General features: G+C 41.6%; 1 protein-coding gene across 2 annotated transcripts in view; it reads right to left on the bottom strand.

The window, feature by feature from the left end:
• Nucleotides 1-4841: 4841 nt before the first annotated feature.
• Nucleotides 4842-17430, bottom strand: part of tc2n (tandem C2 domains, nuclear) — a 70310-nt gene continuing 57721 nt past the window's right edge. For both annotated transcript variants that reach the window (XM_043697131.2, XM_087989657.1), the window contains 2 exons: nt 14989-15197; nt 4842-5884 (listed from right to left, as the gene is read on the bottom strand). In XM_043697131.2, the coding sequence (XP_043553066.1) occupies nt 5777-5884; nt 14989-15197 (317 nt within the window). In that variant the 3' untranslated portion in view covers nt 4842-5776. The remainder of the gene's footprint in view (nt 5885-14988; nt 15198-17430) is intronic.

The raw sequence follows: 17430 nt of genomic DNA on the forward strand, positions 1-17430 counted from the left end.
AGTCATTGGGATGTATGACTTCCATAGTTGGTATTGTACTGGCACTGAAACTTAGGGATTCACTTTAATAGTTACCCTAGATTAAAGGTAAGCTTAAACCTTCTAATATTTCCTGGGCAACAGATCCTCCAAAATCTCTTGACATTAAGGGACTTTTTTGGAGGAGTTTAAGTCCAGCGTAAATACCAATCTAATTTTCAATTTCCCAGCCAATTCCCTTGGAGTCAGCTGTCTGGGGATGTGTAATTCTGCTCCCAATGTGTAATTCAAGGGTTTGCTGCTGCAATAACAATCTCACTATTACAATTTCTGTTCATCTCTAGGACTGAGTCTAACTATTCTGTGGAAGTTTAGATGTCAAAGTATAATTGTAGCAATAATTATGGTTAGGTAGAGACAATTAAACTTTACCATCACTCCTTCTGATGTAAAATAAATTCAAAAGACATTGTCAAGCAATAATGAAATTAACAGCAACCACTTTAAGAGAATCAGTTCTCTACACTTTATTACCATTGTAAATGTTGAACAGATTTTCTATATTTTAAAACAAAGTTGTGCAGTAAATATGCATTTTAAATACTATTTTTACAATCAATTTATGAATTTCTTCAGTTTGAGCTTAAATGCGAAACATAAATTCTTGCTTTAAATTGGTCCTTTATGAGCAAAAGTCAGAGGCGTTGTTCATATTTCTATTTCACACACACAGTTTGAGACAGCTACAGAAAGCTGTTCATCATTGCAGCTGTGTAAATCAAAATGAACACATCATGAATAAACACAATTATAGATTTATCTATCTTTAAATAATTCAACATAGATGTTTTCACAGAGAAAGGTCAATGTAGATTCTTTTCCCAGTACTGAATAAAGTGCAGCATGGTGAAGCTTTAGAATTCACGTCACCAAATCCAATCATCAACAACCCAAATGAAATTCAGCTAAACTCCAATCACCTACTTCTTTGGGTATTTAAACCCAAAGCACTATAAGTCAATCTATAAGTGTTACCCAGTCTTTTAATATAGGTTTCCAAAAACTTTTACATTACCCAAATGAAATAAACAACTCTCCAATTTGTATGGCAAATGGATTGTGAAATTGATGTCACATCGAGACTAGAGTATTGTTCTGAGGGAATGTTGCACTGTTAGAAGAGTTTTCACCTTTCAGATGTAAAATTAAAACAGGATCTCTGCTTTCTCACTTGAACATAAAAGATCGCATAGTGTTACTTTGAAGAGGAGTGCAGGAGTTTCTCCTCAAGCTTTGGCCAATATTAATGCATCATCAATCATTCAAAAAGTACTCTGGGCCATCACTACATTTTTTTTGTGAAAGTTAGTAGTCACGTTTCTTACAATAGGTTTAATTGTCTGTCTATATATCTAACCATAATTATTTCAGATGTCCATTGGCTCTAAATTGCTTTGGGTGGATTGAGGTTGTGGGAAGTGCTATGGGGAAGACTGTACTCCTGCATGAGGCTATATACACTGCTCGTCACAACATCACGTATGTTTTCTCTAATATTTTTCAATCATTGGCATTGAGAGGTAGGAAACAGTAAAGTTGGTTTTTTTGGATAAGTTACAATCCAAGCATTGTAAGTTTTGAGTTAGTTCAGAAAGCTGGTGACAGAGCACATTGTGCACATTCTAGACAGAGAGATCACCCAGCCTCGACCAAAAACAGACTACACCCAACTCACATCCAGTGTATATCCTGCCTAGACACAAAGCATACCCAGTCTAAATCAATAGTACACCCATCCTTTAGCTAGAGTACACTCAGCCTAGAGCAAAGGCTAGACACATCATGCCATGTGGAGGAAAATATGAAGATTGCATGTGCACAGCAAATTAGATTGGCAAAGACATATAAATCAAACACTGGTCTCCTTAGATAGGAAGGTTTGATGGCACAGACAGACATGATGTCTAGATAGTAATGGGAATCAAAGAGAAATTATTCCAGCCACCAGCAGTGGGAGTCACAGAATCACTACGGTGTATTTATATATCTCCATTATTACTCAATCCAAAATGAGGCAACAATTCAAGTTTGAGATCTTACTATGTCGATGATAATGGAGAGAGATGACAGCATCATAAAGTGAAACATTTGTCACCATTTTCCATTGAATGAGTGCAGGCAAAGTTTTATGGGGATAAAATATACTATGTATATAACAAAGTTTGCCAAGTTGCCTGGTAACATGGTTTGCTAGATCAACCCCTTTAACACATGCACATAATTGGTTTCTGAGTTCCTTGCTCTTTTTTATTATACATTTTCTAATCAGTCATGTTCAGAGTTGGTATCACACACCACTAGGGCAGGTGGAATTTGATGCTGAACCTCCTGGTCTAGAGACAGAGACAATACCACTGCAAAACAAGAATCCTTAGTATTTTTTATATTTCAGATGTCAATGCTCAGAATCAGAATATGAATTTTATTTAATTAACCTATTTTTCTAATCAAGCCCTTCAGAGATATTATTAAACACCTCTGCAGCACATGAGACTTGAACTTGGGTCTCCAGGTCCAGCAGTAGGGACACTACCACTCTGCCACAAGACGGCCCACAAGAGTCCTTCATTTACAAATAATACAATACATAACAATGCCACATGGTTACAGAACCAAATAAGGACAAATATAACATTAATTGCTCTGAATAGCCTCCTCTTCAAAGCCATTATCACCAAAATCAATTAACTCCTTTAAAACAGAGCAGACTAAACATTTACAAGAAAAGGACTGAGAGTGCAGGAGTGCAATAATAATTAAAGAATAAAGTTTTGAAGCATTATTTTTAGGAACAGGATCCCCACATAGATGAGGTCAGAGCTGAGTAGTATGGGCTGTGTCAGGAATCCAGTATTGTGGAGATATGCAAGATTAGATTAGACTGTTATAGAAAACTTTCATGTTCATGTTTGTTTTACTCATTATTAGTCACTACACTCAGAAAAGTTGCAGTTGTACGAAAAAGTACTTGTTGGTGCAATGACTAACTTAATCAGTCAAAAATGACTTGTTTATTATTCCCTGCCCTCTATTTTAAAAAGCTATCCAGCAATAAGAGTTTTATGCAGTTTGAAGCATTTTTTAGTAAAAACACATTACATTTGAAACTAAACTTTGGATGGATACATGAACAGGAAAGGTTTGGAGGGATATGGGCCAGATGGGACTTGTTTAGTTTGGGATTATGTTTGACATGGACTGGTTGGACAAAAGAGGAGAAAGTGAGAACTGCAGATGCTGGAGTACCAGAGTTGAAAAATGTGACGCTGGAAAAACACAGCAGGCCAGGCAGCATCTGAGGAGCAGGAGAATCAACTCTGGTTGGACTAAAGAGTCTGTTTCTGTGCTGTATGACTCTATGACTCTAAAATGAATTTATGAACGTACTGGACACACACATTGGAAAAATGCAATTTGCACAAATTCAAGTGTAATTTACGGTGAATTATAAGAATTACACATTCTACACACCACCTGACTCATTCTGTGGCATCCCACTTTGATAATAGAATGGGACCATTCCTTCTTCTCTGATTAACAGCTTATCCTGTCCAAACCTTCTTTATAAAACAACTGGCCTATTCCAGTTAATAGTCTGGTAAATCTTCTCTGACCTATTTCCAACACATATACATCCTTATAAAAGCAAATTACTGTGGATGCTGGAATCTGAAACCAAAAGAGAAAATGCTGGAAAATCTCAGCAACTCTGGGAGCATCCATTAGGAGAGAAAAGAGCTGACGTGTCAAATCTAACTGACCTTTTGTCAAAGGGTCAGTTAGACTCGAAACGTCAACTCTTTTCTCTCCTTACAGTAGCTGCCAGACTTGCTGAGATTTTCCAGCATTTTCTTTTTTGGTCACATTTACATCCTTCCCTAAATAAAGTGACCAGCATTGTACACTGTAGGTTCATGATGAAGTGTGCATTTAGGAGTGGACAGGTCTCAGAAATGGAACTTGGTGCATGAATAAGAAGAGTAACTTGTATTTATAACAAGGACTTTAAATGTAACAAATCTTCCTCAGGCAATTCACATGACTATTATCAAAATGCATTTGACACTAAAACATTCAGGAGATAAGGATGGGAAAAGGTAGGAAACTGGAATTGAGGATTGCCAGATCAGATATGATCTAATTGAATGGCAGAGCAGACTCAATGGGCTGAATGGCCTACTTCTGTTCCAATGTCTTAAGGTCTTAGGATGAGTAAAAGCTTAGTCAAACAGATAAGTTTTCAGGAAAACATTCAAAAATGACAGAAGTCACAGGGAGGTACGAAGGGAGGGAGTTTCAACGCTTGAGAAAGGCATGGCTGAAGGTACAACTTCTCATGGTGGAATGACTAAAATCAGGACACAAAAAAGACAAGAATTAGAGGAGCACTGATATATCAAGAGTTGTGGGGCCGGAGTAACTTGCAGAGATAGTGATGGGTAAAGCTATGGAGGGAGTTGAAAACAAGAATGAGAATCTTCAAACCAAGGCATTGATGGACCAGGATCCAAACCCATCAGTGGGAGCAATGATGATGGGTGAACAGAACTTTGAGCAGGTTAGGAAATGAGGAGCAGAATACTGTCCCTCCCACCATATTGGAACACTGCACAAAGATACAGCCGTATTCAAAGAACATATATCTGGCCCAAGTTATACAGACACACACATGGGGTAAAGGTTCAGGAGCCTGGTGGAAAAGTTGTGCACATTTACGTGCCCGAGATGCTTTAATTTGTACAATATTTAGGCAAGGACAGTATCAGTATGGAAATAGCAGCATGAACTTAAAAACAAAAGAGATTTAAAGCAACACTCCAGTTAAACAGTTAAATAAAAAAAGAAGCATACATTACACTTTCACATTGATAGCCAAAATCAACCATCATTTCAGATGGACAAATTCCAACCTGCTGAGGATATTTAATAGGCAAAACCAGCTTGCAGCAAATAAGCCCATATTCCTATCAAAACTATCTTTTGTTTTCAGAGAAAGTATCTATTTTATAAGAAAGTTCAATTATGAGATGAAGAGCACAGAGTATTGCTCAGATTAAATACTTCATTTTCATTTGGAGTCTTTGTCTAGATACCCTGCTACACAAATAACACCACTTTAGTGTGAAATTCATCACCTGTGACTAACTTGGGATTCCTTTCATTCTTCATTTAAAAATTACCTGAAAGTATTGATCTGGAGAATATTTGGATCATGCAATTTGTGGCCAAGTTGTACTTAAAGCGGAAGTCACAAATTGAGAATCTCTATTTAACTTATCTAAAAGTTTGTGTCTTTAGAACAGTTATTTATAATATATAGGTTTATAAAATACACAGACAGAAGCTGTGAAACTTCCCTATTATATACACTGCATTCCACTCTTACTGTGATCTATTGTTATTAAATTGGAGTTATGAATGAAGAAAGACAACATTGACATAAGTTACGAAGATTACGACAATGCTAAGTATTAGGTTTTGGACATTACACAGTTTGGCACACATCCACAGACTATGGTTTTCAAACCCTGTCCCATAATGCCCTCTGACAAGTTTCAATTTCCAGTAGCGTTCAGTGGCCAACAAAATCTGGAGTTTTACCATCAAGAATGCAACATTATTCCCAATAATCTCTTTAGAAAATACATGATACAAAGACACAATTCATTGTTGAGTCCCACGTTTTTGAAATTTGAGTCTGGTTAGGACATGCTCAGCTCAGCAAAACACTGTGACCTCAGGTGAGGTTCAGGTTGTGCCACTTGATAACAACTTTCTCTGGATTTGCACTTGTGTCCTGCCACTGTTCCAAAGCCTCTCCAGTGCTGTCCCATCCAATCACCACCTGAAAGCAAAAAGTATCTGGGTCAGTGTCAGATATGAATAACTTACCATTAAAATCCCATCACTTTTCCTCCGAAAACCGACAGGATAGTGAAGATCTTCTGAAGTGTAATTGCTGATGCAAAGCAGGAAATGAGGCAGTCAATTTTATGCACAGCAAGTTCCCAAACACATCACTGTCATAACAAGCAGATAGTCTGCTTTAGTGTTATTATGAGGGAAGACGTCTTCAAATGAGGCCATCTGGGTAGAGCTCAAATAAATAAAAAGGGCTGATTACCTTGATGGGATTATACTTAATAGTCAGAGGGAGATAGCGGATCAGATATGTAGGCAAATCAAAGAAAGACGTGAGAGAAACAGGAGAAAATAAAATGAGTTGAATCTTGAACATCTGGCCCATTTGAAAAACTTATTTGTTTTGTAAAATATAACTATGTGGCTGGGAATATGCAGCTGATAAATGCAGGTTTCAGTGTTATGTGAAAAGAAAATAACTTCATCCACTTGACAAGCTTCATTCCATTAGATTCAGTCTAGCACTGTCTTAGTAGGCCTTTCTATGCACTGGTAGAAAACGCTGTCCTAGCTGCAATCTAAAAGTTCCACCGCATTTAATTCCTTTGCACTAAGGTGTTCCCAGTTAATGTTAGCAAAGTTGACGTCCCCCACAACTATCACCCTGTTTCTCTCACTCCTTTTGTGACTTGGCTACATATCAGCTGTTCCATCTCCCTCTGACTGTTGAGAGGTCTGTAGTATAATCTCAGCAAGTAATTGTCCCTTATTTTTATTTCTGAGCTCTACCCAGGTGGCCTCATTTGAAAACCGTTCTAGAACGCTGTCCCTTAAGTAATGCTAAAACAGATTGTCTGCTCGTTATGACATTGATGCGTTTGGGAGCTTGCTCTGCACAAAATTGACTGCGTCGTTTCTTGCTTTGCAACAGTGATAACACTTCAGAAATTCCTCATTGTCTGTAGAACACTTTTGAGATGTCTGGCGGTTTTGTACAGTGCTACATAAATGAAATGTTCCTTTCATTTAATTGGAATTCTGCAACTTGGACTTTCTCTCTTATAGTTGTACAAGAAATCATTATTGGCTATGCCTCCTGCTGCCTTTGCTCAAGTTCTAGAATATCCTCCTCAAACCCCTCTGTCTCTCTCCTCCTTTATGACACTCTTGAAAACCTACATCTCTGACAAAGTGTTTGGTCAACTGGCCTAATGTCCTGGATCAATGGAAAACGAACCTTTAATAAATACACACATTGGACCATGGACAATGGACCAGCGTCCTTTCTCAATAACTATGCCTGTTGCGCTTACACCCATCATCATGAAGTGCAATGAGAGGCTCATGATGAGGCATATTAAGACCCTGCTGCCCCTCTCACTGGATACCCTGCAGTTCGCATAATGACCCAACCGCTCAACAGATGATGCAATTTCCACCACCTCCATCCACCCTCACCCACCTGGAGAAGAAGGACACCTATGTCAGATGACTGTTCATGAACTTCAGTTCTGCATTTAACAATATCATTTCTCAGCACCTGATTGGAAAGCTGAGTCTGCTGGGCCTAAATACCTCCCTTTGTAACTAGTCCCTGGACTTCCTGACTGGGAGACCTCAGTCAGTCCGGATTGGGAACAACATCTCCAACACCATCAGACAGAGCATGGGGGTCCCCCAGGACTGTATGCTCAGTCCACTGCTGTTCACCCTGCTAACACATGACTGTGCAGTGATGCACAGGTAAAATCACATCATCAAATTTGCTGATGATATAACTGTAGTGGGTTTTATCAGCACGAATGACGAGTCTGCATACAGAGAGGAGGTGCAGCAGCTAATGGACTGGTGCAGAGACAACAACCTGTCTCTGAACATGGACAAGATGAAAGAGATGGTTGTTGACTTTGGGAAGGCATAGAGCGACCACTCTCCATTGGACATCAATGGTTCCCCTATGGAGATCGTGAAGAGCACCGAATTTCTTGGTGTACACCTGCTGGAGAATCTCACCTGGTCCCCTAACACCAGCTCCACAGCTAAGAAAGCCCAGCAGCGTCTCTACTTTCTGCACAGGCTGAGGAAAGCCCACCTCCCACCCCCGTCCTCACCATGTTCTACAGAGGGTTCATTGAGAGTATCCTGAACTACTACATCACTGCCTGGTTCGGGAACTGCACTTTCTCAGATTACAAGACCCTACAACGGATAGTGAGGACAGGTGAAAAGATCATCGGGGTTTCTCTCCCCTCCATTACAGACATTTACAACACACGCTGCATCCGAAAGGCTAACATCATTGTGGAAGACCCCACACACCCCTCACTCAAACTCTTTTCCCTCCTGCCATCTGGCAGAAGATACTGGAGCAACTGGTCTCTGACAGCCAGACTGTGCAATGGTTTCTTCCCTCAAGCCATCAGGCTCCTTTTGACTGTCTCGGTTGTGTATGGCAGAAATGACAAATAAAAAGCTAGTCTCTCTCAGTCTCTCTCTCTCTCTCTCTTTCTCTCTCTCTCTCTCTAATGCATTGAGAGTTGCAGAAATAAGAAATGTAAAACAGGGCGATGTCCTCTGTAGGAGATCTGGGACCTGAGGAAACATCTATAATTACAGCATTTAAAAGGCATCTGGGTGGGTAGATGAATAGAAAGGGTGTTAGACGGAATATGGGCCAAATGCTGGCAAATGGGACGAGGTCAGATTGGGATGTCTGGTCAGCATGGACAAGTTGAACTGAAGGGTCTGTTTCCATGCTGTATGTCTCTAACTATGCATTTCCTTTACCACCGTAAATAATCCCTGCTAAACACTGTAGCATCAGAAGCAGGAAGTTAGAATATTTAATTTAGTGTGTTTGTATCTAATCATGTGCTACAGAACACAAAACAAGAGGAATTTTAATAAACGTGTTTACACTAATAAAAGAAACACAAGACAAAAGAAAACAAAGCATATTAAATTACATCTCAAATTTTTCTGTTAAAATCAATAGTTAAAAACAATAGTTAAAATCGGCTGCAGTCTGATTCCACATGTGCAAAACTTAATTATTTTTGGTGTCAGAAATTTACTGCCCCAAAAAGCACAGACTTTATATCATCCTGCATATCTAAGTATTGAGTGTGACTGTGTGTGTATCAGACAGAAAATACGGTGTTTAATTCATTCATTTGTGTTGGATAGATTGGAAGCCTGATAGCCTCACTTTACTGTTTTCTAATCTGGGTTCTTTTGTTGTTCATACGAGCTAAGGCGAGACTTTAAACTATGTTTATTAGCATAGCACATGATGGCAAGGCTACTACCCTTATCTGTACAGGATTCTATCTCTTTGCAGAACATTAACACATGGCTACTTAGGTCACAGTGGCATCACTGTTGACCTCATAGGCTTACCTACAAATTCCTTAAGCCTGTCTCTACAGCTTGGCTGGAATTTCTATAACAAAATTCTTCCCACCTTCTCCTGACACAGTTGCTGTGAAGCATTTCTGTACATCTTTTGGATATCCAATTGTTGTCAACAGCCAGAGCAGGTTATAATCCGACACTTCTCTTGAGCAGTTTAGGTGGGGGAGTTCAAAACTAGGGCGCATATTTTTAAGGTGAGAGAAGAAAGATTTAAAAAGGACACAAGGGAAAACTTTTGTTTTTACACAGAGTGGTTACTGTGTGGAGAAACTGGTGGTGGATGTAGGTACAGTTACAATGTTTAAAAGATATTTGGATAAGTTCATGAATAGGAAAGGTTTAGAGGAATATGAGCCAAGAGCAGACTAGTTTAGTTATGAGAACATGGCAGGCATGGATTGGCTGGATCGAAGGGTCTGTTTCCGTGCTGCATGACTTTGAATGCCTACCCACCAATCTGAATACAGTAGATGACACACCCCTATTGCTAATTAAACAGTTCATGGATAATCACTGCCGCGTGTTTATTCACCACAAGCATCAGGGTGTGAATCTCGTTTATGCACAGCATCAAAGTCCCCAATTCGAACATAACTCTGATATGATCTCTCCAAACCCGGAGCATGCACATAGAAGTTGATGCAATTTTGAGAGTTTTGAGTGCATGCACTTTTAGGCTGAAAGTTTATTTCTGTAGTAACCTGCAGAGTGTTGGCCTACAAAAACAACCAAGTGGAAAATGAGCTTTGGAAACTGCAGGCAAATGGATTAAACGAAGTGAAAATGATATGGCTTACATTTGCCACCTTTCACTGAGTCAAGATTTTACCTGCAGGACAGTAATGGATAATGCATTGTAGTAATTGCCACCTACTTAAGTGAAGCTGTAATGAATGCTCCCTTTGTTGTTCAATCAATAACTGGGGAGAAACTTCTATGATGCTGTGTTTCAAGCATGACTGCAAGAGAGCTTAAAATGACATTAATCTTGGGTTGTACAATGGAAAGTAATCATTTAAGACTCTTGTTGAATTGAACAGATTCCAGTGAGACTGTGTGATTTAAAAATAGTGGGTCTCCCAACCTACAAAATATGTTTCCACACCCTAAATATTCTTCAGCTGAAGCTGTAAAGAAAGATTTCAGTCAGCTGCCACCAGGCAAAGGGCAGAAACCCTAAATTAAAAGAGTTCCTTTTGTGTCACATATCTATTGAGGGACTGGTCTGTTTACGTACACTGGATAGGTTAAAATAAGGGTGAGGTTCAGTGTGATACATACACACCAAAAGCCAAACCCTGCAGAAGAAAAATTGATGACGTTAGTGAGGAATCAATTTGCCTGCCCTATGTAAAAATAGACAATTATTAAAATATTTTCTTCTGGAGATAATTACTGGACAGAGTCTGGATTTGCTTCACGGGTTTACACTGGGAGGATTGATAGAGAATTGTTGAGACAATGTAAGCAGTGAGTTTTTCAGTGATTAAACCAGCTAAAGCTGCATGACAGATTGACAGGCAGGTCCCCATAAATTCAATGAAAACTTCAGGGACAGGCGTGTCTGCCATTAACTTTGTCAGGTGACAGCTGATTAATTATGGTAGAGGCATCTCATTGTTCTCTAGAAGGAAGTCCACCTTGTGGATCTGCCAGCCAATCAGAGGCCAGCCGCTCTGTACCATACCGGGATCGATGGCCACTGGTCACATAGCAGGAGGCCTAGGGGTGGGAGGGGAGGGTGACCATGGATGCTCCCAAATGCGCTGAACTCTAGGATCTCACTACAACAACATTGACAGGCCCTGGCAAGGAGGGTAGCAGGTTCAGGTACGACAGGGCAGAGTGGGAGCGAGAATGGGAAGAGGTGTTGTTCTTCTTGTTGTTGGTGGGGGAAGGGAAAGCCCAGAGAGAATGTACAAGGTTCCAATAACATCACCCTCTCACTCAATAAAAACCAAAAGAACTACATATGCTGTAGATAAGAAACCAAAACAGAAATTGCTGGAAAAGCTCAGCAGGTCTGGCAGCATCTGTGGAGAGAAATCAGAGTTAACCTTTGGGATCAAAAGACTCTTCCTCAGAACTAACGGTAGCTGGGAAAATGTCAGTTTATATGCAGAAGATAGGGTGGGGGGAGATATTAATGAGTAAACGATAGGTGGGGATAGAGCCCAGAGAAAGAGAAGAAGACCAGATCTAACAATTGAAGTTCTAAATTGGAGGAAGGTTAATTTTGACGGTATTAGGCAATAACTTTCAAAAGCTGACTGGACGCAGATGCTCACAAGTAAAGGGACAGCTGGAAAATGGGAAGCCTTTAGAAATGAGAGAATGGGAGTCCAGAGACAATATATTCCTGTTAGGATGAAAGGAAAAGCTGGTAGGTATAGGGAATGCTGGATGACTAAAACAATTAAGGGTTTGGTTAAGAAAAAGCAGGAAGCATATGTCAGGTATAGACAGGGTAGATCGAGTGAATTCTTAGAAGACTGTAAAGGCAGTAGGAGTTACTGCAGAGGGAAATCAGGTGGGCAAAAAGTGGACATGAGTTAGCTTTGGCAAATAGAGTTAAGGAGAATCCAAAGGAATTTTACAAATAAATTAAGGACAAAAGGATAACTAGGGAGATAATAGGGCCCCTCAAAGATCAGCAAGGCAGCTCATATGTGGAGCCGCAGGAGAACGGGGAGATACTAAACGAGTATTTTGCATCAGTGTTTACTGTGGAAAAGGACATGGAAGATATAGAATGTGAGGAAATAGATTGTGACATCTTGAAAAATGTCCATATTACAGAGGAGAAAGTGCTGGAGTCTTGAAACACAAAGGTGAATAAATTTCCAGGACCTGATCAGGTGTACCCTCGAACTCTGTGGGAAGCTAGGGAAGTAATTGCTGGGCTCCTTGCTGAGATATTGTATTGTCGATAGTCACAGATGAGGTGCCAGAAGATTGGAGGTTGGCTAACGTGGTACCATTATTTAAGAAAGATGGTAAGGACAAGGTGGGGAACGACAGACTGATGAGCCTGACGTCAGTGGTGGGCAAGTTGTTGGAGTGAGTCCGGAGGGACAGGATTTATACATACTTGGAAAGGCAAGGATTGATCATGGATAGTTAACATGGCTTTGTGCATGGGAAATCATGTCTGACAAACTTGATTGAGTTTTTTGAAAAAGTAACAAAGGGGATTGAAGAGGGCAGAGTGGTGGACAGAACCTATATGGACTTCACTAAGGCATTCAACAAGGTTCCCCATGGGAAACTCGTTAGCAAGATTATAGCAAATGAAATACCGGGAAAACTAGCCATTTGGATACAGAACTGACTTGAAGGTAGAAGACAGAGGGTGGTGGTGGAGAGTTGTTTTTCAGAGTGGAGGCCTGTGACCAGTGAAGTGCCACAAGGATCAGTGCTGGGTCCACTGCTTTTTGTCATTTATATAAATGATTTGGATATGAACATAAGAGGTATAGTTAGTAAGTTTGCAGATGACACCAAAATTGGAGGTGTGGACAGCGAAGAAGGTTACCTCAGAGTACAATGGGATCTTGATCAGATGGGCCAATGGGCTGAGGAGTGGCAGATGGAGTTTAATTCAGATAAATGCGAGGTGCTGCATTTTGGGAAAGCAAATCTTAGCAGGACTTATACACTTAACAGTAAGGTCCTAGGGAGTGTAGCTGAACAAAGAGACCTTGGGAGTGCAGGTTCATAGTTCCTTGAAAGTAGAATCACAGAGGTAGATAAGGTAGTGAAGAAAGCATTTGGTATGCTTTCCTTTATGGGTCAGAGTATTGAGTACAGGAGTTGGGAGATCATCTTGTGGCTGTAAAAGATGTTGGTTAAGTCATTTTTGGGATATTGCATGCAATTCTGGTCTCCTTCCTATTGGAAGGATGATGTGCAACTTGAAAGGGTTCAGAAAAGATTTACAAGGATGTTGCCAGGGTTGGAGGATTTGAGCTATAGGAAGAGGCTGAATAGGCTGGGGCTGTTTTCCCTGGAGTGTCGGAGGCTGAGGGGTGACCTTATAGAGGTTTATAAAACCATGAAGGTCATGGATAGGATAAATAGACAAAGTCTTTTCCCTGGGGTGGGGGAGTCCAGAACTAGAGGACATAGGTTTAGGGTGAGAGGGGAAAAATATAAAAGGGACCTAAGGGGCAACATTTTCACGCAGAGGGTAGTGCGTGTATGAACTGAGCTGCCAGAGGAAGTGGTGGAGGCTAGTACAATTGCAATATTTAAAAAACTTCTGGAAGTGTATATGAATAGGAAAGGTTTTGAGGGATATGGGCCAAGTATTGGCAAATGGGACTAGATTAGGTTGGGATATCTGGTCAGCATGGACGAGATGGACCAAAGGGTCTGTTTCCGTGCTGTATATCTCTATGACTCTGTGACTCAAACAGTTGGACAGACAAAAGAGTGAATAATGATCTGGCTAGGAGAGTGAGTAGCTATTAATGGCGACTGTTAGTGGCTCACAATGGGTTATGTGTAATAGCAGAGTATATAATAACAAGGCCTGGGATGTAGGGGTTAGGGTAAGGACATGGGAGAGCTCAAGCCCGAAAATTGTTGAACTCGATATTAAGTCAGAAGGCTGCAGGGTCCCTAGTGGAAAATGAGGTGTTCTTCCAGTTTGCTCTAAGCTTCACTGGGGCACAGAGGTGTTGGCCAAACACCAGGGTGGTGTGTTGAAGAGGCAGGTAACTGGAAGCTTGGTGTCTTTTTTGCAGACAGAATGTAAATGTTCTGTGAAGCAGTCACCCAATCTACTATTTGAATCTCCAGTGAAGAAGAGACCACATTGTGAGCAGTGAATGCAGTAGACCAGATTGTGAGAAGTGCAGGTAAAGTGCTGCTTCACCTGAAAGGTATTTTTGAGCCTTGGATTCTGAGGGGGGAGGAGATCAATAGGCAGGTGTTACACCTTCTGCCGTTGCAGGGGAAGGCACCATGGGGCTGTGTGGGCGTTATTTAGAGTGTAGATGGAGTGGACCAAGGTGTCCTGGAGGGAATGGTACCTGCAGAAGGCTTAAAAGGGAGAGGAGGGGAGTATGTGTCTGGTGGTGGCAACTCACTGAAGGTGGCAGAGTGGCTAATGATCCTCTCCATGGGGATAACAGGTAAGAACAAGGGGCACCTATCGCTATTGTGAAGGAAGAGAGTGAGTAAGGGCTGAAGTACAGGACATGGGCTGGACACAGCTGAGGGCACAACAGCGCTGGGGAGTCCTTGGTTGAGAAAGAAGATGGACATTTTGGAGGCTCCCTTGTCGAATAGCCCCCTTCTGCACTGTAACAATTTTGTTGTTCTTTAATATTATCTGTTTTTATTTCAAAATGTGGATTTGTTGGCTCATTCAGGTATATCTGCAAATGGACGTCCTTCATCTTCATCTCAGTCAAAAGATCACAAGGACCACTGGAGTGGCCTTAGACGGGATCTGTCTATGGATATATTCTATCACCTGTCCCCCTGGATACTCAAACAACAGAAAGTGTAAAAGTGGAAGGAAAGGCTTAAATGTCAGTAGGTAAACCGTATCCTCGATAACTAATGCTTTGTTGGAAAGTGAGTTTTGAACCAAGTCTCAAGATAAGTTTAGGCTCACTTCCCACTCATAAATATTACCAATGGTGGTGTATCAGCTGGCATTACCTGTCCCAAGCAGTGTTTTCTTCTTACTGAACTGCGACTGTAAAGTTTCAGGTTGAAACTGACTCTCTGGAGATGGAGCTCATTCTGAATAACAGGAAACAGGAATGTTTCTCCCCATTTCACTTGACCATTCGCAGCTTTCAGAGGGCGCGTCTTCTTCTTGTCAAACAGCCCATCCCTGGTTTCCATTATTGCCTTCACGTAGAAATCTAGATTGGAGAGGTGTTGGGGTTGGGGGCAGGTGAGAAGAGATAATAAATACTTCGGAATATTACAGAATGAATCTGACTTGGTTCAAGTTCCTTCCACTTGTCATGATTTCCTGGAAACATTATATTTAGATTGCACTTCCATCTTCAGAAAATATTCATTCAGCAAGGAAAATAAGAGATTTCAATGCCTGATTCAAAATTTCATTCCCAGAAGTATAAATATACAAATACTCTGCTTGGATTCCTTCCAGTGAGTGTATGTTTATCATCAATACAAAGGAACCTCGATTATCCAAATATCAATTATCCGAAATTTCGGATTATCCAAAGAAGGTCTCAAGGTCCCGATTGAAACACTACATCAAAGAGGTGTTTCCAACACTGATCGTGTCTTTTGTTTACAATGATTAAAAATGAACTCAGCTGACTGAAATGCTGCCAAGAACTGTCCTGGACATTGATGGGAGCCCAGGCAACATCTCCAAATGACTGACCTCCCATCCCCTCTTTCTCTCTCTCTCTCTCCCGACACTTTCCCTGGAGTTCTACACAGGGGTGTACCCTAATCCTCTCTTCCCCAGATAATCTCTCCAACGTTGTAACATTGTCCTGTACAGGGCAGAGGTGGAACTTGTCAAAGTGTCATAGCAAAACGTTGTGCGTGCGTGTGTGTGCATGCGAGCTATTTTGAGACTCACCCCCCCCTCCACCCCCCAAAGGCAGCAGCAGTCTTACTGTTGGTGTCCAGTTCAGCTGCCCGGGGGGTGGGGGGGGGCGGGGATGGACGGTGGGTGAGATAGCACAGGGTGGGGGGGGGGGGGAGAGTAGACAGAGGATGGGGCAGCCAGGGGACTGGTTTGGATGGGATTGGGGGGCGGACGGGATTGGGGGCAGGGGTGCAGGGGCAGGGGTGAGGGCAGACAGGGTGGGTTTGGGGACAGACGGGGGTGGGCTGGGGCAGACGGGGGCGGGATGGGGGCAGATGGAGGGGTGAAGGTAGCAGACTGGGGGTGGTGGCAATGGTGGGAGGGGCTGGACAGGGAAGCAGGGTCTCGTGCGCAGTGTGCTGCTGCCTAGTCTTCTTAATGGGGTGTGGACTTAGCAAGTGTTCACTGTGTCAATCCCATTGAACTGATTGGGGTGGGGGGAGGCTTCAGCAATGCTGCAGGTCCTTTATACGCAAGTGTGTGTCTGCTCAAAAACAAACCCTGAGAGAGAGAGAGGGAGCAAGGCAAGCAGAGCGAGGGGAAAGGAAACTTCAGAAAACTCTGAGCCACAGAGGAGAGGTCTTGAATCAATTAACCAAACAAAATACTGCCCGCCCATCTTGTTTGGATAATCGAGGTTCCTCTGTATGCTCCAATCAAAGGTCACGGTTTGAAATACAAAATATCAACAAACTTAAATAATGCTGAAAACAAAAGCATAGTTTGCTAAAACTTTTCTTTTTTGTTCATCTAACTGGTACATTGGCCATGATAACACCTCTACCAATCAAAATCCATTTGCCAACCAATCAGCAATCACTTCTGAACAGATTATACAATGTCAGGACTGGCCATTAACAGGTCCAGGCAGCGGCCCGTGGAGGGGGTCGTTAGGGCCAACTGCCTGCCCCTCTTCCCCGTTTACATTAGGGCCCGGGTGTCCTTGGAGAAGGAGCACGCGGATTCCACCAACACCCTGGAGTTGTTCAGGGAGAGGTGGGCGCCGCAGGGAGTGGAGTGCATTATTTCCCCTGCCAACTCTATTTTGATTTAATCCCTGCCCTCCCCTTCACTGTTTGATCACACAGCATTGCCCTTTGTGAAGGGCACTGCTTGTCACTGGCCACTCGGGTGTTTTCCTATCTTCCTGGTGGTGGAAATTGAATAAAGATTCGTGCACCTTGTGTCTCTCACTGTGTCTCACACCTGCACACACACAACATGGGTGCTGGGGGATAAATGAAAAAAAAAATACAATGTCAGGTTCTCTTTACTTTGGTATTCTTTCAAATCATCTTGACAAACACAAGATGAATAGGCTTCAGCAAAAATTGTATCTTTTTCCAGTAATACTCAATTGTTGTACTAACTACAGCCAAGTGTATACCCACAAACATCAAAACAGACACTTTGGTGACACTCCCAGATGAGTTAAACAAGTGGGTTGAAAATTTCATCTTTTGCTTAAATCAGCTTCAATGTATCACTGGGTCCCAACTAAATATACAATTCATAGTTACATT

The sequence above is a fragment of the Chiloscyllium plagiosum genome, unplaced genomic scaffold (genome assembly GCF_037043375.1).
Source record: "Chiloscyllium plagiosum isolate Xiang-an unplaced genomic scaffold, Cpla_swu_hap1 HiC_scaffold_8, whole genome shotgun sequence".
Taxonomy (NCBI): Eukaryota; Metazoa; Chordata; class Chondrichthyes; order Orectolobiformes; family Hemiscylliidae; genus Chiloscyllium; species Chiloscyllium plagiosum.